The following is a 27,041-nucleotide window of genomic DNA, read 5'->3' as shown; positions in this document are numbered from 1 at the left end:
ACACATCCACAATGACATATGTAGCTTTTGAATGTTAGCTATAGTGCACGTAATTCTACATTGGTTTATACAGTAAATATATATAATTATCTATATATATTTGCTTCATGGTGTACCTATTCTTTTCCATCACCAAAGTCCTCTGTATTGTGCACTTCTGGTTCTGTCCATTTTCTATTCACCAGTTAAAAAATAAATATTTTTCTATCTACACGTCGTATCACATTTATTATATGTTAAATCACAGTATACTGAATGGGTTGGAATAGATAACATGAAACACTGCCGAAGAAGAGTTATGGAAGTGCTAATGTCAATGGTTGCAATCATGCTACAGATGCGTCCAATCACGGTTTTTGAGATCTCACCTGATCGTCACATTCATAATGCTTCATAAGAATGGTTGTCGATCGACTGACTGCTGTGACTTAATGAGCAATTTGTGTTAAATTTGTGTAGACTTTGGTAAACTGTTACGATGCCACGTTCTAATGGGAGGGTCTGAAAGCCAATGGGGTTAAAGAAGCAGTTTGATTGACAGGTCAACATCCCGACACAAAAATAGGAGCACGACGTATCTAACCTGACCCCGGGTCGAGATCCATAAGCTAGTAAAAGAAAAAGAGCAGTTTGAGACACATGCTGCGAAGGATCCTAACCCAGACAGCAACATAGTGTCGGCCCAGATCCGGCCCACATTTGGTACGCGTTGAATCCACGTGTACCAGATGTGGCCCGGATCTGGGCCGACACTATGTTGCTGTCTGGGAATGGATTATGGATAAGTTTGATGGTAGGATAATGGGTAAGGAGGACGGCTAAAGGAGAAGGCGATTTTTCTGTGCCGTTCAAGGCAGCAGAAGGGTTCAGTTTCATAGGTTAGCGTCCCACGCTGATGTTGCAGGTCTTGCAGCTGGGATCCTTCTTGGCGTTGACTGTGGACATACTCATGAGCTGGTGGCCGCTGATCTCAGCTACCGTGCCCAGGCTCAGGTCCACGGGATCGGTGTAGATGACCTCCAGGATAAGGTCCTGCGCGTGGTGGAACACCAGTTGGCCATCTTCATCCTCCGAGCACGTCATAAAACGGTTGTCGCCGATATCCAGCGCTGGTAGGCGCTGCTTGCAGAACTCGTCTCCAGGTGAGCCTTTCGGCGCGATCACCAAAATGACGTAGTGATATGCCGTGTACATGCAGTAGAAGTCGGCGAAATACAGGTTTGTCTTGGGACTGAAGAGCGTCTCGGCTGGCAGCTGGAAACGGTAACGGCCGTATGGCGAGTCCTGAGGGGGTTTGCCCGTGTTGAACTCGGTATTACAGCTGAAGAAGACGCCCTCTAGCTTCCCGCTGATGGGCGAACCATGGCTGCCACTGTTGTCCTTCACTGAAGGCAACATCTTGTTGTTTTGGTCCTCCCTGTAACAAGAAACTTCACTGTAAATGTCAGATGTTACATAAACCATTTTGCACTAAACTTTACTGCCAGTGACTAACGGTGTGGTGCGTTCACATTTAATGTGGTTCAGTTGCAGTCATTTCAATAGGAATTCACACTACAGGGAATTTCACGTGTGGGCGAAAGAATTTGGTCACGTGGATTCACCGCAACACTACTGATGATAGACAGTCGACATGAAATTTTGCTAATGTGACCACACCTTAACCACCTTAAACCAGTAACCTGTGGTAGATGGAGAATACATACATTACTGCTATTTTTTTTAATGGAAACTGGCAAAACTGTAAAGTTAATTGCAAAACTATCATTTGGCCTCAAAAGACTTTAAAAAGAGAACATCTCATTGGCCACTTTCATGGTATTGGTATGATGAATTTCTTTTTGGCGCTTGACAGCCCCAGTTGCCATTCACTTTTATTATGGAAAAAGAGCAGCTCGAACATTAAGCTAAACATATCCTTTTGTTCAGAAATAGGCTTCCATAACAAATAGCCTTTTGTGTGAAATATCGTTTAACTGTCTTCTGATGAATTCTCAGAGAGCTTTTTCCTCCCTACTATCACCTGAGGGTTCAGACCTGCTCTTTGTCAATGTGGCAAATAAAGCTGAAGTGATTGTGAAGGTTGAACCCCTATCTGAAACCTATCACTTATAATACTGATATCTAAAAGTCAAAGTAGAACCAGTTGAGTTATTCATGCACAGCATCGATAGACCTTCACTCACTCATGTGGAACTGGATGTAATGACTTGCATAAAGCAAGGCAATGGAAACTGTATATCTCACTGAAGTAAGATGAAGTGTTACATTCAGAATTAGTGTTATATAAAAAAAAACGATTTCTGAAGGGAAAAGAAAAACCTTCCCTTTTACTACTTTTGACTGTAATGAGCCTTTTCAGAAGGATTTAATTTGATTCCAAGGTGCCTCATACATCTAAAATCTTATTCATTTTATTCATGGAAAAGCTCATTATAGACTTATTATGTCACCTTAGATGCATCAAATTCAACAGAACAAATTGAGTTTTCTGCTATAAAGACTGATGTAATGGCTATTTTCATCAAATTATACTATACAAGACAGTATTAGATTAGTACAGAAGACATTTAAATCACTTGGGTTACGCAAAAGAACATTCAAAGATAGAAAGAAAGATGAATTGCATAGAGAAAGCTACATTTTTAATAAAAAAATACATTTCAGGATTTTTTATTTTTATTTTATTATGGTGAAAATGAATATTCATATGAAATGAAAATTCCGTCATCATTTACTCACACTCATGTGTGACTTTCTTGCGTGGAACCCAAAGGGTCATTTTGAGGAATATATTGGCCCCTATTTTTATAATAAAAGTGAATAGGGAATGGTCTGATACCAATGAAGCCAAATGCCATTTATTCTCACGTCTCATGAACACACACATCACTGACATCAAACCTGAAGCTGTATATTTTACAGAGCTCTGGTGGAGGAATTTAATTATGCTTTTTATTTGTCTTTTCAAACTTTACAGACCTAGTCCACTTTCAATTTATGGAAAAGAGCAGCCAGATTATTCTTCAGAATTGAATCTTTTGTGTTCCACAGAAGAAAGTGAGTCAGGAAGGAAGGTTTAGAACGAAATACACGTGACTGTTTCTTTAGTAATTTAGTGTTGTTACCCCGGTAGAAGCACACACCTTGCATGGTCAAAGTACTCCTTGTTCTGGTTTCGATAAAAGACTGAGAACCGCAGCATTCTGCCGGCGATTACCTCAGCTTTCTCCATCAACTGTGTGAGATGAACAGTGGAATAATCTGAAAAAAAAAAAAAATGTATTGGAATAGTCAATATGAGTCAATATTAACCAATAACAGCCTAAATAGGTTTGTGGAGGCCATATCAACAATACTTTAAAGGTGATTTTTGTAAATACATTCTCTTAACCCGTTTTATTATTCATTGACTAATATTAGTATGCCATTCATGGGCTTATTTCCCCCAAATGTGTAAACATCGAGCCCCTCAGGCACCATCTAAACACTGAGGGCGTTCTGCTTAGATCTGTGCTTTCTTCCATGTCGTAACAGTGAACCCGCTCTGTTATATCGCGAAATATATTTAACTTAAATACAGATTAACATTCCATGATTTGATTTCTTGAAAAAGTGTGACATTAAACTTTGAACATCTGCCATTGACACCGGATGTTATGAACTCCTAAGCGCAAAGACAATGACAGCGTAGGCTACGCACAACACATTAACCAAATCAATAAGTTTGAAAACGGCCTTTGCACTTTAACTTCAGCATTGGTCAATCTATCAATTAGAGTAGCAAATCAACAATTCAGAGGTTTTATGCCTGGATGTATTGTGCTGTCCCATTATTTATTTTAATTTTACATTCAATATAATTAAATATTACCCAGACAGCAACATAGTGTCGGCCCATGTCTGGTACGCGTTGAATCCGCATGTACCAGATGTGGCCCGGATCTGGGCCGACACTATGTTGCTGCCTGGGTAGCTTTTCATCAACTCATGAAACCCCATTAGGGAAACCGTGCTTTCATGCGCATCTCACCGGCTGTACAGAATTCAATGATCTCGCTCCACTCCGACACGGCGTAGTCTCCATCGCCCTGTTTGGACGCGGTCTGAACGGCCACGGTGTACTCGGTGCGTGGACTCAGAAACCAGTGTCCTCGCACTGTCATGGGCAGAGGAACTGCTTTCGCTACCAGTTTAGTTGGGACGTCCTAGAGAAGACAGATAATGAATGAGAATGGACAGTCATGTTCTCGCAGTTCTCTTTCTGCAAACACACGTTATTGAAGATCAGCTTTTGCATACAACAGGCCAGGCTGTGAAGGGACAGGTAAATATAGACACGCACCTTGTGTTTGAACTTGTTAGCATTCTTGTTTTCTTTCTTGTTGAGGTCGATGAAGTAGTGTGTGATGCGTTCCTTGGACCTGGAGTCCATATCCCAGCAGATCTTAAAGGAGTCGCATGTTATGTTGCTGATTTTGATGTTCTGGGGAACTGGAAGTTCCTCCATCTCGGCAATGCCACTGTCCAGGGACTTATTTCCTGAGAGACAACAACAAGACAGATAGAGATGTTGAGAGAAAGAACAGAAACGGATAACTATTTGACTTATTTTGTCAATCTGAAAGTGGAGAAAATGATCTTTCAGCATATGACACATTTACAACAAAAATACTGGTGACTATTCGTTTTTCACTGTATGCAGTAAAGGAACTTACTGTTAACCAATTAGCAGGTTTTTACTGTAGCGTTTTTACAGTCGTTTACTATTACAAGGCATTGTTGATGTAGACACAGGGAAGAAAACAGTGATTGTAAAGTCATAGAGTCTCGAAGAGATTCAATATTTGGAATAAGGTTTTATGAAATGTATGATTCTAGCAGTGACTACAGATTAATGTACAGCAAAGGTCAAAAATGTTAACACAAGATGTTTTCAAGAGGAAATTCCCTGTCCGACTTTTATCCAGGTCAATACTGAACTTTACCACACTAATAGCAAACACTGCCACTATTGACTTGCAGGATGTGCCGCAGGGCAAAGCGGTGAAGGGCTTTTTTAGACAACTGGGTTATTTCATCCATGATGAGAGATGATGGAAGTGCAATGGAAGTATGATTCAGTAGGTGTGGAATAACACTCAACTAGATTCTATTTGGTTGCTAGGTGGTAAATTAAAAAAGAGCCCAATTTAAAGAGCTCTGGTCTCTCCTTCAATGTAGCAATGTATCTGATTTATTATCTGCCACATAAAAATGTAAAGTCTGATCACTGACGCATAGACCCTAGGATTAAGTAAGTACGTTTTTGTTGTTTTGATTTGTTTAATCATCAACTGCTTGACTTGATTTGCAATTGTTCCGGTTGATTCATGCTTTCAAATTTAGTAGACTACAAATTGCAATCACCATCTTTTCATGTGTTGCTTTTTATCATGTAATCAACACACTGCACTATCAAGTCCACCTCAAAGCATTTCTCTTTCAGCTCTGAAACAAATCAGAAGAAAACACAGTCATCATTGAAGATCGAATCAGCGAAACAGCTTGCAGCCCTAAACGAAAACTAGCATGACTAGCATTCAGTCTCTAGCCTCTTCAGTCCACAGATGGGAAAAATTACCAACAAACAATGTCATGAAACATGTTAATTACGGCATATTAAAAAATACTTTTCAATATTCAGTAGCAATTTAATTTACATATACATACTGTACTTATATAATAACTGGGTAATAACTAAACCTAACCGTAACCTATGTAGTTTTCTAGGTAAGTACGCTGTAAGTACACATTAGTGCACACACTGTTAAATAAAGTGCAAACCAATATTATATATAACATCTATGTATATTGGATATTATGCCGACATTTTGCAAGATAAAAGCAAGCACAGGTTTACTGTTTACTGCATGTTAACTAGCAACTTAATCTGCTAAAATATTAATCAAATAATTAATAATGTGTGTTTAATAGCATTTTCATATTTCACTTGAAATTGTTTATATGAAAAAATACAAATCGGACATTTCAGAACTGTTACACCCTATAATGACAAATTTACATAGATATTTCTGGCAAAAATATGTGATTATATAAATAAACATAACTATCACAAATTTCTAGAGATCATTTCGTGTTTGATTCCTATAAATGATCTCCCTACCAATCAATGAACACATAAAAAACACACAGAAGGTAACCTGACAGTTTATGTTGCCATACATCAAGAAAATAATTTTCTTTATGACATTTTTAAAAACATTCGGCACAAAAACAATGCTTTTGTTGTGTGAACTATTAGAGTTGTTTGATAAACTAATACCTAACATCAGATTAACTTAGCATTAAAATGACCTACTTTTAAACATAACAAATTTTAGCTTGTCCAACCGCCAAAGTTCTTCTAACCTCAACCCGACAATTATAGCATACAACATAATTTTGTTATAATATATACAATTTAGATTGTATTACAATTGTTTACCCTATAATTATAAAATCAATTATTGTTTTCAAGTCCCACATTTTTGCAATCAATCCTGTTACTGCATGATTTTTATTTTATTTTTTACAATAAATGTTTATTTTTATTTTTATGTGACACCCAGGAAGTGACATCATTTGGACTCTTTCTACAGAACGGTAGCTTCAACCCTGTCATCACAGTTACTGTAAGATAAAATGATCAAATAATTATGTAAGTTTCATGTAATTAGTATTATGGGAAATACAAGTTCGTCAATTGCCAATAACTTCAATGAATAACACATTCAGTAACAGGGTTGCAAAATTTGTACAAACCTCTATAATCGATATACTCGATTATACTCAATAATGTTTGACCGCCCAAATTTGACTCGGACAATTTCCTGAATGTTCAGCGCAGTCTTTCACCAGTTGTTGGAAAAAAATGTGGCCCTTTTTAGGCCCTAAAAATTTGTCTGGTACAGTAAACTAGACGTATGAATTGAAGAGGTTTAGCTATTCAAACACTAACCCTAAACCCTGGCGCCAAGGTGGCCCTGTTCATTCACTCCAGCTCTATAGGGAGACGCGAATGAATGAACTTGAAAGAAAAAGAGAGAAAAGGACAGAGAATGGCTGGAGCACAACGCAGACACATTACCTGCCCAGTCAGCTAAAACCGGTGCGCAAACACACAGCGTAGAAAGAGAGATGAAGGCACCATAAGAGAGACGTCCTCCTGTGGCTCTTCAGATGGAGCTTTATGGATGAGCGAGCTCTTCTCAACCACCAGAGAGCTTCTGAATGAATGATTCATAGGCAGACCCTTATAGTGTAGCTCCCAGCGCTGAATCATTTCTTGTTTTATCTCTCGCCTGCACTATGCGTTCTCAGTACAAAGACTCAAGATAACAAGAGCTCGCCTACGTTAGGGAGGAGCGCTCTGACACCCGCTACTGTCTCACTGCTACAGTATTATCTCAGCTGAGAATTACTCGTGGAGCACTTTGATGCTTTCAACTACAAAATGAAAAGGCAAAAACTTGTTAGTTTCATTTCACAAGGAATTCACAATTCCGATTCACAACCAGAGGGTCTGAGAGACAAGAGAGTAAGGTCTATTGGTTTGTTCATTTTCCAGTATAGCTGTGAGATGTTCATGTAGAGCAGCTCAGCTCTCTTTATACACCCACACAGCTACAGTAACACAATAAAGTCATTTATATTCATTAACACTAACACATTAAACTCTCACCAAAACATGCTGGGACATTAAACCACTAACTTCAAAGGAATAGCATACACTTAAAGGGTTAGTTCACCCAAAAATGAAATTTCTGTGTGTTGTTCCAAACCCGTAAGACATTCGTTCATCTTTGGAACACAAATGAAGATATTTTTGATGAAATCTGAGAGCTTTCTGTCCCTCCATTGACAGCTAAGTAACTGACACTTTGACGCTTCAAAAGGTTCATAATGAGATCGTAAAACGAATCCATATGAATTGAGGAGTTTAGTTCAAATTTTCTGAAAAAACATGATTGCTTTATATGATGAACATATTTAATTTAGGCTTTTAGTTTTATTCACATATAAACATTCATCAACTCACACATCAGTTGTAGTAAACTGAAGCTCAAGCATGTTTCTCTTGACGTGCAAGAACCAATGAGGTTCATTCTTGTGTTACGCAGCACGTTTGAGCTTCAGCAAGAACCAATGAGGTTCATTCTTGTGTTACGGATCACGTTTGAGCTTCAGCAAGAACCAATGAGGTTCTTTCTCGTGTTACGCAGCACGTTTGAGTTTCAGCAAGACCAATGAGGTTCATTCTTGTGTTACGCAGCACGTTTGAGCTTCAGTAAGAACCAATGAGGTTCATTCTCGTGTTACGCATCACGTTTGAGCTTCCACAATAACAAATGAGGTTCATTCTCGTGTTACGCAGCACGTTTGAGTTTCAGCAAGACCAATGAGGTTCATTCTCGTGTTACGCAGCACGTTTGAGCTTCAGCAAGAACCAATGAGGTTCATTCTTGTGTTACGCAGCACGTTTGAGCTTCAGTAAGAACCAATGAGGTTCATTCTCGTGTTACGCATCACGTTTGAGCTTCCACAATAACAAATGAGGTTCATTCTCGTGTTACGCAGCACGTTTGAGTTTCAGCAAGACCAATGAGGTTCATTCTCGTGTTACGCAGCACGTTTGAGCTTCAGCAAGAACCAATGAGGTTCATTCTTGTGTTACGCAGCACGTTTGAGCTTCAGCAAGAACCAATGAGGTTCATTCTTGTGTTACGGATCACGTTTGAGCTTCAGTAAGAACCAATGAGGTTCATTCTTGTGTTACGGATCACGTTTGAGCTTCAGTAAGAACCAATGAGGTTCATTCTTGTGTTACGGATCACGTTTGAGCTTCAGCAAGAACCAATGAGGTTCTTTCTCGTGTTACGCAGCACGTTTGAGTTTCAGCAAGACCAATGAGGTTCATTCTTGTGTTACGTAGCACGTTTGAGCTTCAGCAAGAACCAATGAGGTTCATTCTCGTGTTACGCAGCACGTTTGAGCTTCAGTAAGAACCAATGAGGTTCATTCTCGTGTTACGCATCACGTTTGAGCTTCCACAATAACAAATGAGGTTCATTCTCGTGTTACGCAGCACGTTTGAGCTTCAGCAAGAACCAATGAGGTTCATTCAGCAAGAACCAATGAGGTTCATTCTTGTGTTACGTAGCACGTTTGAGCTTCAGCAAGAACCAATGAGGTTCATTCTCGTGTTACGCAGCACGTTTGAGCTTCAGTAAGAACCAATGAGGTTCATTCTCGTGTTACGCATCACGTTTGAGCTTCCACAATAACAAATGAGGTTCATTCTCGTGTTACGCAGCACGTTTGAGCTTCAGCAAGAACCAATGAGGTTCATTCAGCAAGAACCAATGAGGTTCATTCTCGTGTTACGCATCACGTTTGAGCTTCCGCAAGAACCAATGAGGTTCATGCTTGTGTTACGCAGCACGTTTGAGCTTCAGCAAGAACCAATAAATTCTAAAAGATCTGTAGGATTTTTTTGGGGATTTTTTTTTACCATCAACTGTCTGATAACCAACATTATTTAAAATATCTTCTTTTCTGTTCAACAGAAGAAAGAAACTCATACAGGTTTAGAACAACATGAGGGTGAGTAAATGATGACAACATTTTTGGGTGAATTATCCCTTTAAACTTCATAAGTCTTTTCATTCTAATTTGTTCCTCTTATTTGCCAGTGTCAGATGTGGCTTTTTCTTTAACTCCTTTAACTTTAACGTCTTTTGAACAGTACTGTAAATACTTTACAACTTAAGATAAAAAAAAAAAAAAAATTGCATTTCTGTAATGACAATATTATTTTTTCTTTACTAAAAATCACTAAAACTAGACATATTTGTATGTAAAATAAACAATTCCATTTGTTTATTGTTGTTAATTATTATACATTGGGTAAAATGTAACCTGCTATTGACATATTTTGTGAGAAAAATAAAAAGCTTTGAGAATGCACTTTAAGTCAGCATACAGCCACAAATAATTCCACCACTGACGTAACCTTGTTATGAGATTTTACCAAGAAGCAATGTCGCATTTAAAAATATCATCAAGGACATTTATCCAACAAAATTAATGCAAGGGCACAGTCTAGCGTGCTGTAACTCAAATTACACCTACAAACCTTAAGAGGATCAAAATGCCAAACTGCTCACAATTTAGATTCTCTGTGGGGGGAAAGTGAGTAATCTCAGGCTTAATGGACAAACAGCACATCTTTCTGAGCATGCCAAAAACTCACAGATGGCATAAAATGCTGTACAGTATACCGGTCAAAAGTTTGGACATAATTCTAATTCTTCATTATTACTATTTTGAATAATAGTATAATATGTATTCATATTATAAAATGAATATATTGAATAACAGTATTAAATAGAAGTATTATTATTATTACACTTTCAGTCAAATGTGTCCAAACTTTTGACTGGTACTGTATACATTTACAGCACATATAATAACACGTTGGCTTGCATTAGTGAATGACAACTCAAGCAGCACTAATAACTTGTCATCTAGAATCATCATCAAAGATCCGGACACACAGTCATGCACAGGAAACTCAGTTTAGCAAAGCCTCAGTTGCTATACACTAGGAATGCAAAATTTGGTCTTTTCTCCTTGTAAGGACATTTGAATGGGGTGATATGTAGACATGGGGGATCCTCCTTCTGCCAAAAAAAGTGCTATTGAAATCTCCATGATTGGAGTTAGTGTGGACACTCGGTTGTTATGGTGCTTACTCATGTAACTTAAATTAAGAAGCTTATATTTATATTTATACAACAATACCAATCCCTCCATATTTCCATTATACTTGCATCAATAACATCCTCTATTGCCTTTAATGTTCCTAAAATAAACTGCCCTCTCATTTTGGAGATAGCATCACTAATCCATTAACACAAATAAATCAATAATTACATTTCTGGGAAAACAATAGCAGAATTATTCTAAGGATGAAGCATTTAAGCGTTTCATTAACATAGACTCATTATTTATCAGTCACAAGGTCATCACATCTGTTTCACTAATGAGCACAGATACTAGGGCTGGGCGATTAATCGAAAAGTAATCGAAATCGACATTCAGAACCTATAATCGATCAAATTTTCCCAGGTCGATTATTTCGATTACTTTCCCTTTAAAACACTACCGCGTCTGGAGTCACGTGACCCCGCTCCCTTACAGTACGTTATTCCGCCGACATGTCGAGCATGGAGAGCTTAATCACTGAGACAACTGAGCAACAAGAGCAGCTTTTACCAAAAAAAAACCGCAGTCTCTGTCATTTGGAGACATTTTGGCTTCAGTAAGGATGACATCGAACAAAATGAAGTCAGATGTAGACACTGTAGAAAAACAGTTTCGACGTCCAAAGGTAACACCACCAATTTGTTCCAGCACTTGGAGCACAATCACGTTACTGATTATGAACAGTGCATGGCTCAAAAAAATCAAAAAGAGACTGACAAGCGCCCAGCAACAAGTGCCTCCGCAAAGCAGATGTCTTTAGCACAAGCGTTCACAAATGCCACACAGTATGAGAAGAGTTCAAGAAGATGGAAAGAAATAACTGACAATGTGTGCTTTAATTTAAGTTGTTTAACATTGATGTTCAATAAATAATCATAGATAGTAGATAGTGTGTGTTTCCTTCAATTATTTTAAAATCAAGTAATGCACCCTTCATTCAAAAATCTCTCACTTGTAATATGTGAGCATATTTACTGTAAAAAACTTGTCAGTGAACCATGAGGGCAAAAAAATAAAAAATAAATAAAATAATCGTTCATTATTCGTAATCGAGTTAAAATGTTCAATTAATCGAGATTTTGATTTTAGGCCAAATCGCCCAGCCCTAACAGATACTCTCTCTGGCTTTCATGCGCTCCAGGTAATACTTGTTCAGAACAGACTACAAAAACCACTGGTAATGCGAAAGCCTAAGCCTACAGGAGATTAAACACACGGACAATAACCACTACACATACCAGCTGGACGAACGTCGTCCTCTCTTGGACTCCTTCAGGCAGGAGCAGCAGGTTTGTGTAATGCAGTAGCCAAGGCTAGTGGACATGGTCTCCTGTCCAGCTCCAGCGCACTGACCCGTCTTCAACGCACCCTGAGCCTAAAGCGCACGCTATTGGCTTAGAGCAGCTTTAGTGTTTGTTTTACAAGCCTATAGCACACTCCCATAGGAGGAGCCCGGATTATGTCATCAGCTGGACTCAGTGACTGACCGCAGGTCAGCGCTGGATTGAAATTTCAGAGCGTGGAGAGAGAGAGAGAGAGAGAGAGAGATGGGTTTTGTCTCAGGGTAATCTGGTCACCAGCTTCCATTAGGAAAGGGGAAACTATCCAGTGAAGTTCTGCATCCCACCCTCCCCCTCACTATGCCGTTCACACTGTCTGTCATATTTCCGAAAGGTGACATCATTCTTATACCGGATGTCAGCGGATTAGAGATTATTTTCTATTGTGGTAGTAGGAATCCGTCTGTTCTGTGAATGTGACACTCACATTTTCACAGTAAGTGGTAGACAGCACAAAGATTTCAGACCTTCTGACACCTCCAAATATAACTAGAGGAAGTTCATCAAGTCAAGCTTTGAATGTTGGTTTGACAAAGCTTAGCCTGGAAGTTTACTTTGAAGTTGAAGGTTATTGAAGTCTTATGTAATTAGAGTGCTTGGGCAGTTTGAAGAGACTTTTTGTGGCTTGAAGCGATGTAGACCTTTCTTGGCAGTTGTTCAAACAAATGGATGGATGGATGGATGGATGGATGGATGGATGGATGGATGGATGGATGGATGGATGGATGGATGGATGGATGGATGGATAGATAGATAGATAGATAGATAGATAGATAGATAGATAGAAACTCTACTCCTCACAAAGGCCACACAATGACGACATCCGCTGGCATCCTCACATGACCAGACAACAATGGACAGAGTGAACGCATGAGACCGCAGACAATGGCCATCTTCATCCTCGACATTCTCTGGTGGGCCACTCCATGAGCGCCACAACACCCTCATTGAGCTGAAAAAGACCCTCAGCAGCCCTCCACCGCTCTGGAGCATGAGGAAAGAGAGGGATTGCTTTGTTGCATTCATCCTAATGAATAATAAACGGGAAACATGATGCAGCGATGGAGCCTTTCATGAAACACTTGTGGATGAAATCCAAAGCCAGAGTTAACGGCATCACTGCCATCGTCAAATAAATGCATGTGGATGAACACGTTAATCCTTTATGATGAGCGACATTTGGCCATTTGTGTTTGATGCTGGTCAATGCTAGACGAAACCCTGCGATTGGTGGATTATAAAACGTGCAAAACAAAATCTATGATTGGATGACTACATTAAGACACAACACACTGAATGAACCTGGCCATCTCTCAGTTTGCGCTATACCAAGCACTGACACTGGGAATTTATCATCATACCCTGTTGTTTCTGAAGTGCTATGGCCTCATGGGTGATGTTTTAAAGCTACGGCCACCACATCACTGTAATAAAACACACACAGAGCTCTTCCCCAAAACCCAGTGGTTGTCCATGTTTATATAACCTCTCCTTCTTCAATTCCCACTTAAGATGCAAGGATGATGGAGTTTAATATCTCCAGGGTGCGGGTATTACTGGACCACTCTTGTGCCTGAGACAGCGCATTAAAGTTTCATCAGTCCTTGGTCCCACGGCTATAAATAGAGCAGCATTTCATTCTTTAATGTGTTGAATCAGAGGGGAGAGATGCTGCAGAGATGAGATCCTCAGAGCTCTTACAGTGCAAATTCAATGACATATTGTTCAGTTTGGTCAAGGAAGTGTTGACATGGGCGCTGACACGAAAACAGAGATGGAGAAATAAAAGTGCTAATTATGCAGTGGAAGACACTGCAGAGTAAGTGAAAAATCAGCTGTTAAAACGCAAACCTCTGCATTACTAACAAGAACTCCAGAGGAATGTTGCTTTAAAAGAGCCAGCAAAAAGGCTACATTTGTAGTTTATTATTAATTGTAATAATATTTCAATTGAACTGTTTTTATTGTATTTTCCATCAAATATATGCAGTTTTGGTGAACTTTCAGAGACTTTCACAAGCATTCATACCTAAATTTGCCTTGAAATGAAAACCGAACACATGAAACACTATCTTGAAATGAAATTTAGTGGACAAAATAAAACAGAAATAAGTGAATTAATGCAATCAAGAAATAGAAGCATAATGAAAAGTGAGTAGTATACAAAATTTTCTTCACTTTTAAACGTTATGAATTTGGCCCTATGAAGACTTCTACCTATAACTCATAATCTCTAGTCGTTAATATGTGACAGAATAGATAAATAAATGTTATTTTTTTATGGTTATGGGGCTTTTTATTTGTATCTGTATATAATTTAATGCAAAAAGCAAGCCTTATCCTTATCTGTCAAATGATTAAATGATCCATTATGTCGTCCTTTTTATTGTTGCTTAGTGATTTTTGCGTTCTTTTGCTATGGCAGTTAACAGTTTATATTCCGGTCGCCGATCAGCAAATGATGCTTAAAGTCCCTTGCATTTCACATGGCTTTATTTCCAGATTTTTATTACTTTTGTTTGACCTTGCAAGCTATGTTATCATTTTTATAGCCTAACTATTTGAAGGGCTCAGCTGTTCTCTTGAGACAGAGTAGGACATTCTGACCTCAGGCAAGCAGAAACTGTGCGAACAGCATGAAATGCAGCCTACCCGTCAGTTTAATGCATGAAGTCACATTTTCTCAAAGCTGTCAAGAATCAAAGGATCTTAGCAACAGCAATTAAGCGAAACCCTTAATGATGCATGGCTTAAAATGCTCCTGCAGATTATTACCAGTGTACTGGTCCTCGGGGAGATGGATCATCCTGCTAGAATGGCAGATTTTTTCGGTGCCTTTTTTACCAAAGCTAAAGAATCATCGGGATGATGACAAGCAGTAAATGTGTGGACAGATCCGTTTTCACAGAACTGTTTTGATGTTAGATGGGGTTAGCCACTGAATCATAAATAACTCTCTTGTAGGATATGCTTGCATCTCTGCTGTGAGGCTTTCTGATGGGTCAGCGTTTCAGGATATTTATGGGAGCGTCACGTTTATAGAACAGTATTAGGCAAAATAGATCTTGGACTAATGCTTATTATCATATCAAAAGACTTTGTTTTCAGCTCCATTTTCTTCAGAAGTGGTTGAAAAAGTACAGTGAATTTGGGTTGTCACCACTTTGATTTTACTTAAAGCTGAAATGTGCCATTTAAAACTTAAAAATAAATGATTATTTTCTTAATTTGTTGTATGAATATCTGCTGATGCAAAAGAATGGGCCGAGCCTTTACTTAAAAAAAAAACAAACATTTGTGTAAAAAGCTGAGAAAAACACGTTTTAGTCAAAGACTGCAGATCGGATGATCAAAACATAGAAACATAGATGGAGTAGATCGCGTCCATCAACACCCCTTGCACAGTCCTATAGCTTGATCGACAGTTTATTCAGTAACATTACGCAGTTTTGATTTATATGCTGTTTAATGTTGATGATTGCGTTATTTTTCATATGCATATGATTACATATGATATCCCTTGTTTCTGCTTCTTATTCGCATTGTGTTTTGATCAGGAGATTCTGTGCTTTCAGAAGATGTGTCATAGCGCCCCCTACCATTTTAAAGTAAAAACATGAAAAGCCGGAAATTTCCGTCCAATGGCAGGGAAGCGTTATCTCATAAATGACGGAAAATTACATCAATGGTGGGGAAAGAGTTAATTACCATGTTAATAGGTCTTACATTTTTGGACTGAAAAAACTGTATTCAGGAATAATGTGATTATAAAACGTCAAAAGGCCATGTTTTTAATTTAATAGATGTGAGTGCTGCGCGATTCAAAGTCAAAACGCGGCACTGCTTCACATTCTACAGGCATACGGTTTCAAAGCAGTTCGCAATCAATGAATACTGTTATGCCGAGCAATTGCTTATGATCTACTTTTGATGAATTATGACAATCTGTACTTAATGGTGTTTATATTGTAATATGATATAGATTTGTTGCAAGAATACATATTTTATCTCCCTCAAGTTGTTGTGCCATCTAGTGGTTTGGAGGAGAATAAAAGCAAATGTGCCTTTTACCCCGGTGCGCCTTTAGCCCCTTTTAGTAAATAAACCAGTGTAAATACATTTATACTGAATAAAAGATGTCTTGAGTATTTTAAACTTGCAGTTGAATATGAGGCCCCAGCACAAATGAATGAATCAGAATGAATGAATCAAGTAAATTAATCTGAGATACATGATTTATTTTGAGATTGTATATGGATTTGTTCTGTATGGACATTTGATTGAATTTTTTTTTGTAGATACCCTGTTGAACAACCTCCATCTTCCATTGGTTGTAATTTTAGATGTTTTTAAACATTAAAAATATTATACTCTTGACCACAAACACATTTTTAATTTAAGTGGGTTGTATCTTTTACAGTGTACATTGGTCTGAGGGGATTTTAGGTGTGAATAATTCTTTTGAACAAGTAAAACCCATTTGAGAACTTCCAGTATAGTGGACTTGACAGAAACAGGCCTTTGTTGTTCAAGACTCTGAAATATTAGCTGTTAAAGCCGCCCTGGCTTGATCTACTGTGCTGTCCCACTATGAGGCCCAGAGCGCGTACAGGAAGAGTTCATGACAGCGGTGGGACGGCAGGAGCATATGGTCCTCGCAGCAGGATCGTCTCATCAACCTGACACCGCTTCAGAACCTCAGAACACGACCCCAAACCAAAGCTCTCTAAACACTGCTGAAAGACTTGTTGTGCATGGGTGAAATTAGTAGGGTGAATGGGTGAAAAAATAAGTACACTTTAGCATACTTTTAAAGAGTACTTAAATATACATAAATAATATACTTCACCAAAAAGTCACCATGAAATCAAAACAACAGGACAACCTGTCACTAACATGAGATCGCAGCAATAGCAAACGAGAGCGATTTAACAATCCCATCAATTACCGACAGACAAAATCGAGTTACGTCCTACTTTTTTTCTTGTTTGAGAAACCGTTCACTCCGATATAAGACACATTAAGGAAGAAAAGACTATTGCAAATTCCGTTTCATGCCGACTTTTAAAGTGGTGGTTGATTATGATTTGACTTTTCTAACTTTAGTTAGTGTGTAATGTTGCTGTTTGAGCATAAACAACATCTGCAAAGTTGCAATACTCAAAGTTCAAAGCAAAGGAAGATATTTGCTTTTAAAGAAAAGGACTACAACAAACGGCTGGTTGGGACTACACGACATTCCTCCCGGGTTAGTGACATCACTAACCCTAGAATTTACATAAACCCCGCCCCCGGGAACACGCAGTCCATGTTGAGAAGAGGAAAAGTTGTTGTATAAGAGTACATTTGTGAGTCAGCTCAAACTTTAGCATCCATCTTTTCACATGCAATAGAAAGTCACTCTGTGTGCATCTCACAACAGTTCCTATATGAGCGATTTATAGATTTATCACAATAGAATATCTTAATTGAAGATAGTTAACTCCACATCAGCAACATAAATTCATCAACTAACCATTCAGAGACGTCCTGTTGCATTCTACATGTTGTCACTTCTTCTCTCCATCTTTGTCTGACTCCATTTTAACATTAAAGGCAGAACAGTTTCTGTCATTTTAGTGTGTCTGCGTGAGGTAATCAGAGCTGCTATAAGAACGCGCTTATGCTCTGTTCATGCCAGAACTACTGTAATTTGGAAGAGATGGAAACCCGTGACGTTATACTTGGAGCGGTTTGTGATTCAAATGTATGCGTTTCAATGGCAAACCTATCAATGCCAAAATGAATCTGCAGCAGTCAGGTGGTACAGGTTAGTGCTCTTTAAGTTATTTATGCTCACTATTATTGTAACGTTATGTGCTTTAAGACGTGAGGTAGTTTTAATGCCGTCTCTCTTAATGCTTTTGTTTGCTCCCTGCTGTACACGTTCATGTGTTTTGAATGAGACGTGGGTTTGGAGACGCTCTGAATGGGATCTTATGTCTTCAAAGCTAGCTCGCTATTGCTAGCCTCTCCGAAAATTGACTACCTTACCTTTAAGTTGTACTTTAAAGTAAAATTTGTATTATGATCATTATTACAAAGAGCACTTTAGAAAAGTGTTAAGAAACAGTCATGGAAATCTACTCTCTTTAAAAGTGGCCTTTTATTTCAGTAATATTTTATCTGCTAATATATATATTTTAAGATTTGAGGTACACTACAACTGACATGACAAATGTAGAAAAGTGTTTTTTGCGAGCAAAGTATTGCGTTTTATAGACATGCTGTGAAAGTGAGAAATGAATGAATAATGAATAAAATCACAATGTCACACAAGCACTGACACAGGTTTCCTCAACACAAAGGTCGTTCTCCACTGGTTTATATTGGGCCTTGTTGGGCTTTTGGTTAGTATTGGGTAACATAAAACCTCTTTGAATGATCTCTTTTGCTCTAATTGTGTCTTTGTTCAAGGTTAAACCTGGTGTCTGTTTCTGCCTACTGATATTTCATTCGCTTTATAATGGCATTGTGCTTAACCATTGGTTTTTACACAGTTCTCTCTAGTTTTTTATAATAACAAAATCATGTCTAGATCTCATCCCTTGTAATCCATGCAATTTGCTAAACCGACTTTCTTTCTGACAGTAATGTACTATACTGCCTGTTCAACCAAAAAATTATTCTGTCATTATTTACTCACCCTTATTGTTGTTTTGAACCTGTTTGTCTACCTTTCCTCTGGATACTTCTATTTGCATTAAAGCTTCAAAAAGGACACAAAAGCACCACATGTTGTACTGTATCAGTTATGGCTCTTACCTCATCATAACAGGCTGATCTGTTTTTAGAGAGCATCAGAGACATACTGTTCAGTATTTACTAATCTGTTTCTGTTTCTAATCTGAGTCATCAGGTGAATGAAAATGGGCCGCAGACAGCAGGGAACAAACACTCAGTATGCAAAAAATTCCCATATTTGTGTATAAGGTAGTTAGATTTGTCAGCTTTTAAAAGCGAGAAGAACATATTTCCTAAATCTTTAGGCCTAGTTGTTAACATCCAATCAATCTTTGCCATATTCGGGCACAAATCCATCATGATTCAAATCCATCATCATGAATATGGCCCATATTTAGACATTTAGTATGCATTTATGCATTTGGTAGAGGCTTTTATCCAAAGCAACTTACACTGCATTTTCATCAGTTCATGCATTTCCTGGGAATCAAACCCATGACCTTGGCGGATGCTATCCTGTTTGAGCTACAGGAATACTTATTCAGTATTTGACCAGTATTATTTTGTTCTATGTTTTGGTCTATTAAACCACACTTGTGCTGTTGTTTATGCATTTACATAATTTACACAGCCTTTGTCATGTTAATTATACTAAATATTGTTGGGCATGTACAGTTCATGGTAATATCAATGCATCTCATGTATTATAACATTTTGCACAATAAACAAGTTTGGTTCACCACTTTCAACAAAACTACACAAAACAGCCAGGATTAAATGAGGAGACATAGCTGATGTTCAGTCGGTAACACTTTATAAGGTTTCATTAGTTAACATTAGTTAGTTAATAATGAACTGTACTTCTACAGCATTTATTAATCTTATTTAATGTTGATTTCAGCATTTACTTACACATTATTAAAATCAAAAGTTGTATTTGTAAAGATTAGTTTATGCACTGTGAAGTAACATGAACAAACAATGGAGAGTTGTGTTTTTTTATTAACTAACGTTAACAAAGATGAACAAATACAGTAACAAATGGATTGCTCATGGTTAATTCATGTTAGTTAATACATTAACTAATGTTAACAAATGAAACCTTATTGTAAAGTGTTACTGTTCAGTCTTTATCCATGAGTGAACAATGAGCTTGTCTAAGGGGCATGTAGAGCGAGAGTGAACAATCACATGACTGAATCTCTTAATAGAGCAGGAATGTGACGTATAACTGTCTTAACACTAGACAGATAAGTTCTGAACAGCACACACACACACAGCATGTGATGCCAGTGATATAACACCACGAGAAGAGATGTGATCTGAGAAAAGCAAGCCTGGCATGGTGTTTCTTTTGGTGTGATGTCTGTGCATGAGGTGATGGAAAAACATACAAAGTTGGAGCTGAAGGGCACAGTCGCAAGCTTTTATTAGAAGATGAAAAATCATTGTTGGAATTGTGTGGCTTTTGGTCTACATCTATTTTGGTTTAATGCAGAGAGAACAAATCCCATTATTTAATTTTGGAAACATGTTTTTCTCAATGGAGTTTTGTACATGGGTGTATGTAGCTGACTTTATATTTTAGGAATCCTATTCGGAGGACTTTGGCATTAAAACTTTTGTAAACCCCTGAGATAAAGTTTCCTGTAAAGTCTTTATATTCAAAATGGTCAAAAAGTATTTTTCTTCCTTGAAAACAGAACAAATTTATTGATGACTCATCTTGCACTCAGGGGTGTATACAATTTCCCCCCCAATCAACATACCACTTGCTTATTAATAGCAATTGCAAGAAGCAAAAATCAACAATTTAAAGGAACAATTCACCCCAAAAAAGAGAAAATGCAGTCATTATTTACTCACCTTGGTGTTGTCCTAATGTCTTATGACCTTTCTTTTTCAGACCACAAATTTAGAAAAATGATTGTGCTCATCAATATAATAGCAGTGAATAGTGACTACAATTAAGCTTTAACAATAAGGATGCAAATCTATGATCCATGAATGATCCCATTCACCTCATGCAGTATTTCCCAAGTGTTCTAAAAGCATATGATAGAGTTTGGTGGGGAAAAAATATATATTTAATTTATTATTTAGCCAAAATCCTGACCAGTATAAACAGTTTTTTTTTTTTTTTTTTACTTATTTCTGATCAAAGAGACCTAGGACTCTTAAGTTTCTATAAATACTTATTACTTATGATGTTACATCAGTCAGGAAGTAGTCCATATTTAACCTATTGAACATATGTCTGGCCAAAGAGTCCTCCAAAGGTATATCTTACTATACATTCTCATAGATTTCTTCTGCAGTTACATCAGCACACAGTAGTCCATATTTCTGACCAATTTGAACTTTCTATACATAATCATACACCCCTTTTGATTTGATCTCATCTGGACAGTAGTCCATATTTTACCAATTGAACATATTTCTGGCCAAAGAGTCCTGGAACTTTAACTTACTTTATATTCTCATACACTCCTTCTGTTTTTACATCAGCCAGACAGTAGTCCATATTTAACCTACTGTACATATTTCAGGCCAAAGATTAATATTTCAATCAGACCCATTGCCACAGGTGTATAAAATCAAGCACTTAGCCATGCAATCTGCATTTACAAACATTTGTGGAAAAAATGGGTAATTTTGAAGAGCTCAGAGAATTCAAACTAGGTAGTGTGATAGGATGCCACCTTTGCAATAAGTCAAATTTCATCTCTGTTATACACTATATTGCCAAAAGTATTGGGACACCCCTCCAAATCATTGAATTCAGGTTTTCCAATCACTTCCATAGCCACAGTTGTGTAAAATCAAGCACCTAGGCATGCAGACTGCTTCTACAAACATTTGTAAAAGAATGGGTCACTCTCAGGAGCTCAGTGAATTCAAGAGTGGTCCCATGATAGGTTGCCACCTGTGCAATAAGGAAGCAATTGGGAACAACAGCAACTCAGCCACGAAGTGGTAGGCCATGTAAAATCACAGAGTGGGGTCAACGCATGCCAACTTTCTGCAGAATCAATAGCTACAGACCTCCAAACTTTGTGTGGTCTTCAGATTAGCTCAAGAACAGTGCGTAGAGAGCTTCATAGAATGGATTTCCATGGCTGAGGAGCTGCATCCAAGCCTTACATCACCAAGTGCAATGCAAAGTGTTGGATGCAGTGGAGAAAAGCACGCCGCTACTGGACTCTAGAGCAGTGGAGACGTGTTCTCTGGGGTGACGATTCACGCTTACCAGACTGGCAATCCGATGGACGAGTCTGGGTTTGGCGGAGAACGGTACTTGCCTGACTGCATTGTGCCAAGTGTAAAGTTTGGTGGAGGGGGGATTATGGTGTGGGGTTGTATTTCAGGGGTTGGGCTTGGACCCTTAGTTCTAATGAAAGGAACTCTTAATGCTTCAGCATACCAAGACATTTTGGACAATTTCATGCTCCAAACTTTCCTGTTCCAACATGACTGCGCACCAGTGCACAAAGCAAGGTCCATAAATACATGTATGAGTGAGTTTGGTGTGGAGGAACTTGACTGGCTTGCACAGAGTCCTGACCTCAACCCGATAGAACACATTTGGTATGAATTATTGCGGAGATTGTGAGCCAGGTCTTCTCGTCTAACATCAGTGCCTGACTTCACAAATGCGCTTCTAGAAGAATGGTCAAAAATTCTCATAAACACACTCCTAAACCTTGTGGAAAGCCTTCCTCGGAAGAGTTGAAATTGTTATAGCTGCAAAGGGAGGGCCAACTCCATATTAAACCCTACGGATTAAGAATGGGATGTCATTAAAGTTCATGTGCATGTAAAGGTATACGTCCCAAAACTTTTGGCAATATAAGTGTATATTCCACGGTCAACTGTAAGAGTGATATGGTGGAAGGGTTTAGGAACAGCAGCAATTCAGCAACAAATGAAAGACCGCATAAAGTCACAGAGTGGGGTCACAGAGTGTTGAGGCACATTGCGCGTAAAAGTTGCCAACGCTCTGCTGGTTCCATAGCTGAAGAGTTCCAAACTTCCACTGGCATTAATATCAGCACAAAGGCTCTTTGGGATGAGCTGGACATTGCGAGCCAGACCTTCTCGTCCAACATCAGTGCCCGACCTCACAAATGCTCTGCTGGATGAATGGGCAAAATTCCCACAGAAACACTCCAAAATCTTGTGAAAAGCCTTCCCGGAAGAGTGGAAGCTGTTATAGCTGCAAAGGGGGGTGAACAACTCCATATTACTGTTTATGTATGTAAAATGCAATGTCATTAAAGTCCCTGTTAGTGTAATGGCAGGTGTCCCAATACTTTTGTCCATATAGTATAGATATAATGAAAAAGAGTTTGCACTCAGCTGACATTAATTTAAACAGCATGATTGTCTTTAGGAGCATGTTCAGCTGAGAATATATAGGCTAATAATCATGAATCAGCTCCATTATTTGTCTGATCTACATCGGCTTTGTTGTCGTTTTGCTGTGCTATGTGCACAGCGGACACAATTAGCAAATTGATGGCCATGTTAAATAGTTTCTTTCACTAGCAGGCGGGCTTGGCAGATGGTGGCCCCTGTTCTGGAGCCAGTCCCCCATCCACAGCTGGCCAAAGCTGTATATTCAGACAGGGGTAGTGAGTTAGCACTGTCAGGCTCCTGTAGGCCTTACACAAAGGAGTACCCATCTGAGGCCTGCCCCGAGGGGAAAGAAACGCCCCCCTTTAATGCATGCTTATCAAGGAGTCCCGCAGCACGTCTCGGCTCGTCCATCTTTTCACAGATGAATGCCTGTCCTTAGAGTATTCTGTGGTTCAGAAGCAAAAGCTTGCTTTGAGTGCATCTACAGTTTCACAACGATTACATAATGGAAATATGGGCTCACTCCTACTGAATCTAAAGAAGAAACTTATCATATTGGCACCAAGCAATAACAATAAATTGGTTTGAATATAATGAACATTCTCAGTCATTCTCAGGAAATCGGTGCTATTTGTTTCACAATGACTGAATTAAGAGGATACTGACTTTATTTGATTGTTTGATATATTCACCTCTGTTTAGTGTGTAATGTTTGTTTGCCAATTTGCATATCCCCAATCATTATCATTTTAATGGGTTGCAGGAAAAAAGAGTAATTCTACCTAAATTTGGCTTTTAATGAGAATTCAGTATTCTTTTACTGTCAGTTATTTTTTCTAAAATGCTTTTTTTTTTGGCACAAACCAAAAGATAAATATAAATTTTACACTTTAAGTCATAAATCTATACAAAGAAAATTCTCACATAAAATGACCAGTACATTTCCTGTCAAGTTTACGGACATTTCCTTCAATATAAGCATAATTCAAAATATGGGCAAACCAAAAACATATATATAAAAAATGTATACAGAAATTAACATGCTATGCTGTCTTTATTATTTATGACTTGTCTTGCTGTCATAATATTTGCTAGCTAAGGATGTTTTTCCCGCTGATCTTCAACCCTGTCCCATTCAATCCTAAAACATTTTTAACAGAACAGGTTTTGCATAAAATATGTTGGAAGAGAAATGTCATTATATTATTTTCCATTGTTGAAAATAAGTGAAAACACCAGAGATTACTAGGGAATCTGAAATGATAAGTATATAAATGTAACTCTTACTGTGATGGGGTTGAAATAACGTAGTGCTTTGAAGTTTGGGTTTGGGTTTGGCTTAGGGTTATAAAGGAAAAATAAATCGGTACTTTGCAAGGCTGAAACCACATATTTAGGATTATGGGTAATAGTTTATTAATAATCAGACAATGAAAACCCCATATTTGTTTACCACTGGGAATCATTCCCTTATGTGGTCCCCAGTGTCTATTGCAGTTATAGCCATGATCCTCGGCAATGAAAAACTGCATTAATCTTTTCCAATGAAATTATTTGAAAAAGTCCCAATTTTTTCCCTTAAAATTGACAACCTAAAGTTGGATTAAGTTTACTTCATAACTTGGTTACCCTTTCCTCTAATCTCTGACACAGATGTCCATTATTATGCCAACACAAATGGAGAGGGGAGGTGTTGGAGTGTTAATGGCACGCTGAGAAGTATAAAACTCAGGGGACAGATGGGTCGGAACAGAACGTACCCATTGTGACTCAGTCATGTTCATCATATCATCGTCATGTTCCTTCTTGGCCCACATCTGCGCACATTTTTGTCCAACCTCCATTAACCAATCAGATTAGAGTCTGTGATTTCTGTCCATGTGCTTTAACATATCTAGCAATGTCCATAAGAACGATTATTTGATAAAGTCTTTTAATACAATAGAATCGAAATCAATAGAGTCGTGTGTCCACACCCATTATATCACTCAAAGGACTGTGACAGCATCGATGCCACACTGGACCGTGTCAATAAGAACGTTCTCTCTTTGTTTGTCTCTCTCTGTCTTGTGACAGCATGGCTGAAGGGACTTCGAGTTCCTCTGCACAGTGCTGGTACAGAATACAAAACAGAGCTCTTAGGAAATTTTGATCAGCTCACACAAAGCATGTTCTTTTCTTCAGCGCTGAGAGACTGATGCTAAACAAGTCCTCAGAAATCTGTAGATTTGATATAATGGATATAATAACCTCTTGTAATTTGTACTGATTATTAGTGGTTAACTGATTAGGATTTTCTGAATTTAACTTTTTTTAGCATTTGCTTTGAAATATTTACTCACAATTCACCATTAAACAGAAAATCTACATTATCTTCACATTATCTTTACTTTGTGAACTCGACACATCTGTCAGTTATGTATTCGACTTATGTGATAAATGTCAAAATAACCAGATATTGGACAATTAATTGACTTGGCCAACAAAAAAAATCAATTGAATATGAAATAGCCTACTAAATATTCTGCCATTATGATACAGAAGGAACAAAAAAAATGCTCTTGTGCTTTAATATGACATGCGTTGTATTATAATATTACACTCCTTAGCTAAAATGTTATATTTTACATAAACTGCTTTCCCAGAGCAGCAAAAGGCAAGAGAGCTTTTTTTCTGGAAAATCAATGACTAGGTATGCCTAGAAACGCACGCACTGGGATACACCCATGTCCATAACCATGAATTGTGAACTTACAGTTGTAGACATTCGCATATATAACAATGTACAGCACAGTGTCACCTAGATGAATCAGCATATTCAGAGAGTGTGGATCGACTAAGAATGTTGCTGTTTCATTACGGTGTGAGTGAGTGAATTGCTCACTGGTCGTATAGCCAGATGCATGCAGCTGCAATCCGGTATTGTTTCAGGATTGTGCGCGCGCAATGACCGTGTCCATGGTGCTGAACGTTCCGCGAGCATCATACTGAAACAAGCATTCAAGTGCAAGGAATGTTAATGCTCAGAGAACATGCATCTTGCAATGGCCCAAAGAAATATAATATATCAAAATTCATGCGCCTTAGGAAATATGCGATTTATTCATCAAAACGTCGTTTTTACAAAGAAACTCAGGACTAAAATAAGAAGTCCTTGTCTTGAAAGCTTAAATGCAATGCTATCTTAAAAGAAAAGCCGGAATAACTAGGTAAGCTCTGGCGCAAATCTCTAGTAGCCTATGTATCAGTCTTATAATGCAAGCGCCCAAAACAGTCATCAAAACTGTAGTCTTTGTTTTTTTTTTTGCATTTCAGCACGTGAGTTCTTGCATTTGAGTGTATTAAAAAATTACATCTCCCAGTGAAAGCTCGAATGCAATGACACACCAAACCAGATCCAGCCAAATGACAGAATAGCTGAGCAACCTCACGCGCTCCTCAGACCTGTAGTAGGTAGCCTATGCATCAGGATCTTTAAATACATTTGCATTTTGTATTTTGCATGCATTTAAATATTTCCCCGTCTAGAAAGCTCAAATGTCACTGCTCCTCCACTCCAGTTCGCCTGTCTGAAAAAAATGGGGGAAAACTGAACAAAAGCAACACTTCTTACCTTCTCTCCCACAAAGCTGGATGGCGTCCAGACTGAGATTCTTTATCATGTCCTCACACGGGCTCGTGGGGCTGCTGACACTGTGTCCCACGCGTGGAACCTCCATCATTGAGCTTCTAATGAAGAATATTCCGTCAGTGAGAGTGACTGCAGTGCCGCAGGACAGATCTCCACTCACTCCGCGCTCTCTCAGTCTC

General features: G+C 38.3%; 1 protein-coding gene across 3 annotated transcripts; it reads right to left on the bottom strand.

Annotated features, from left to right (window-relative positions):
* Positions 1 to 211: 211 nt before the first annotated feature.
* On the bottom strand, positions 212 to 27,041 carry phyhiplb (phytanoyl-CoA 2-hydroxylase interacting protein-like b). 3 transcript variants are annotated; one of them, XM_084433654.1, is made up of 5 exons: positions 26,845 to 27,041; positions 4,346 to 4,542; positions 4,034 to 4,208; positions 3,147 to 3,264; positions 212 to 1,417 (listed from the first exon to the last, which is right to left on the bottom strand). In XM_084433654.1, the coding sequence occupies exons 1-5, from the start codon at positions 26,951 to 26,953 to the stop codon at positions 880 to 882; spliced, it is 1,137 nt and encodes a 378-aa protein (XP_084289780.1). In that variant the 5' UTR covers positions 26,954 to 27,041; the 3' UTR covers positions 212 to 879. The 3 variants fall into 3 exon arrangements, with proteins under 3 accessions (XP_084289780.1, XP_084289782.1, XP_084289781.1); XM_084433656.1 differs by lacking the exon at positions 26,845 to 27,041 and adding an exon at positions 12,048 to 12,175 and having other exon boundaries at positions 749 to 1,417; XM_084433655.1 differs by lacking the exon at positions 26,845 to 27,041 and adding an exon at positions 7,130 to 7,263 and having other exon boundaries at positions 749 to 1,417.

The sequence above is a fragment of the Rutilus rutilus genome (genome assembly GCF_951802725.1).
Source record: "Rutilus rutilus genome assembly, chromosome: 16".
Taxonomy (NCBI): domain Eukaryota; kingdom Metazoa; phylum Chordata; class Actinopteri; order Cypriniformes; family Leuciscidae; genus Rutilus; species Rutilus rutilus.
The sequence above is the reverse complement of the archived record's forward strand: the minus strand, read 5'-3'. Positions and strand labels throughout refer to the sequence as shown.